The 2,234-nt window shown below is 34.3% G+C and overlaps 1 protein-coding gene across 1 annotated transcript; it reads right to left on the bottom strand.

Annotated features, from left to right (window-relative positions):
* Window positions 1-281: 281 nt before the first annotated feature.
* LOC148612705 (uncharacterized) lies at window positions 282-1,886 on the bottom strand. Its single transcript, XM_088594365.1, has one exon. It carries the CDS (start codon window positions 1,705-1,707, stop codon window positions 721-723), a length of 987 nt encoding a protein of 328 aa, XP_088450491.1. The 5' UTR covers window positions 1,708-1,886; the 3' UTR covers window positions 282-720.
* Window positions 1,887-2,234: the final 348 nt, after the last annotated feature.

Below are 2,234 nucleotides of genomic sequence, written 5' to 3' on the forward strand. Positions count from 1 at the left end.
ATGGGTTATCTCCTAAGGGCAGATGAATGAATAATTATACATTTCATCATATACACATATTAAGAAACATTTAAAATAGCAAAAATAAAAAAGTTAGCCTTTTTTTGGGGGGATGCATCACATATTACAGAATTTGCTTGATTCTTGTAGACAGTACTTACTTTTCGAAATAGGCAACTCAAAAAGTATCGAACCAATATTTTCAAACTTTGCGCAGTATTTATACACATATTGAAGATGTACAACTCTCATTACATGTATTTAATCTGAATTTTCACCTAAGGAATGTTTTATCAGCAGCATATGCAATCATTATTAAATAACTTTATGAAATATCTTACAGCTGCAAATTATAGCTTTTAAAATTTTCTTTCTCATTAAATAGATGACGGTGATGCAGGTCCAAACATGGGCCTTGTTTAATTAAAGAAAACGAAAGTGGGATATTTTTTTTTATTTTTTGTTTGATATTTGTCTTTCACTTAATTGTGTCAGTCAAATATTTATCCAGAAGTCTGTACATTGCGAACATTATCTCGTTTAATTTAAGAGAGTGTGTGGAAATTATAAAGTGAAATTATGCGTCTTGTGAACTGTGAATGAATGTTTAATAAATTTCGCACCAATCTCCTCCAGAGACCTATACTCGCTTTCTGATTTTCTATTACTACGTATTACTCCGTTTGTTTATAAGTTCTTCACAGGAGATTAGTATTGCATTTATAGTAAGTCAGTAAGAGCCTTGTATGATTTAGATGATCTAAAGTTACTGGCAGTATTGGCCATTGAGCGATTAGTAACCTTGAACTTTGATGCCAATTTAACAAGTTTCTGTAACTGCGTTTTCGTACTGCTTGATTTACAGAAGTTGTCAAATGCGCTAATAAGTTTGTCCTTTTCATCAATTTGTAAATCATTGAGATCATTAATTGTATGAAGCTGTTGCACTTGAGAATTAAACTCTTCCTGTTCTTTGATGAACTCTCTAACTCGTTCATGAAGAGATGCTTTCTTTCCTTCCGAATCAACATCGTTTTCAAACCTGACAGATTTTTGTCTTGTTAACCTCGGTCGGGCCGATGATGAACTTGCAGCACTTAGTCTTGAGGCGGTTGAAACGAGATCAGAGTTTGCCCTTCTAAGTGTTGGTTTTACCGGGCGAGCCTTTTCTGTTTCAACAACTACAGGTGGTAACTCGTCACTCCTTGGGGAGGGCAACTCTGTGATATAAAATTTGTCTATCTGTTTTCTAGTCGAGTTTTGACGTGACACGATATTCAGTTCCGGTAAAGTAGTGCCAACGGGGTCTGTTTTTGTAATTTCCTTCCTTTCCGGTAAAGGTTCGGATTTTACGCGTTCTTGGCATTCCATGATTTCATCACGAAGTTTGTTAAGAGCGATAGAAAATGATCTTCTGTTCAGGATTTCACGTTTCATATCGACTGGAAAACCATCTAAAAATCGCTTTGCCTTCAATACATACAACTCGGTTGCTCTTTGACCAATATGATGCTTTTCTAGCTGTAAATGTTTAAGAACAGAGTTTTTATTCAATTCATATCTTGTCACTCGCTTATCACATTTGTTTCCAAGAGAGCGATGCTGTTTAGAAAGCAAGTCAGTTCTTCTTGGTGCCATTATTACTTCTATGTTTATACTGTGGTCCTGCCATGACAAATCACGCGTTTTTAGCAAGCATAATGACATGATGTCGAGACGACCCTGAAAGAAATATTTTAATTAATTTACATATTTTGAATATACGATACAAAGACGAATCAAAGAAATTACTAAGCAAAAGCAACAATGCAAAATACGGAAACAAAAAAGCACACACACACACATCAATAAAAAAAATCAAAACAAAGCAAAAAATTAACGCGACTTCCCAAAAACAAACCTGGCGAGGAACCATTAGCTCATGAACCAGGTGCACAGTGAACGTCACACATTTTTAGTAATATAACATATCGTTCAAAACGACTCTTGCGCAGTATAACAAAACATTTTAATTTAATACTACAATCGAGACAATTTCGTAATTCTTTTTTGTTTATTTGTTTTTTGTGTTTTGCTTTTTTTAATTTGGCCAGTATTCCCAGCTAAGTGTCAGCGAATTCATTTAATTGTCTGCAGGCTTGCTGTTCTTCAAAATTTGCATATACTTTTTTATGTATCAATTTATGTCTGAGTACTTCCGTTTCGATCTTCGTATTTGGAAGGATATATATTCA

The sequence above is a fragment of the Perna viridis genome, chromosome 7 (assembly GCF_037379345.1).
Source record: "Perna viridis isolate PV_CMFRI_1.1 ecotype Kerala chromosome 7, ASM3737934v1, whole genome shotgun sequence".
NCBI classification, from domain to species: Eukaryota; Metazoa; Mollusca; class Bivalvia; order Mytilida; family Mytilidae; genus Perna; species Perna viridis.

What these genes read in the sequence shown, in the direction of transcription:
- LOC148612705 (XM_088594365.1), bottom strand. Translation starts at nt 1,707, where the DNA reads ATGTCATTATGCTTGCTAAAAACGCGTGATTTGTCATGGCAGGACCAC.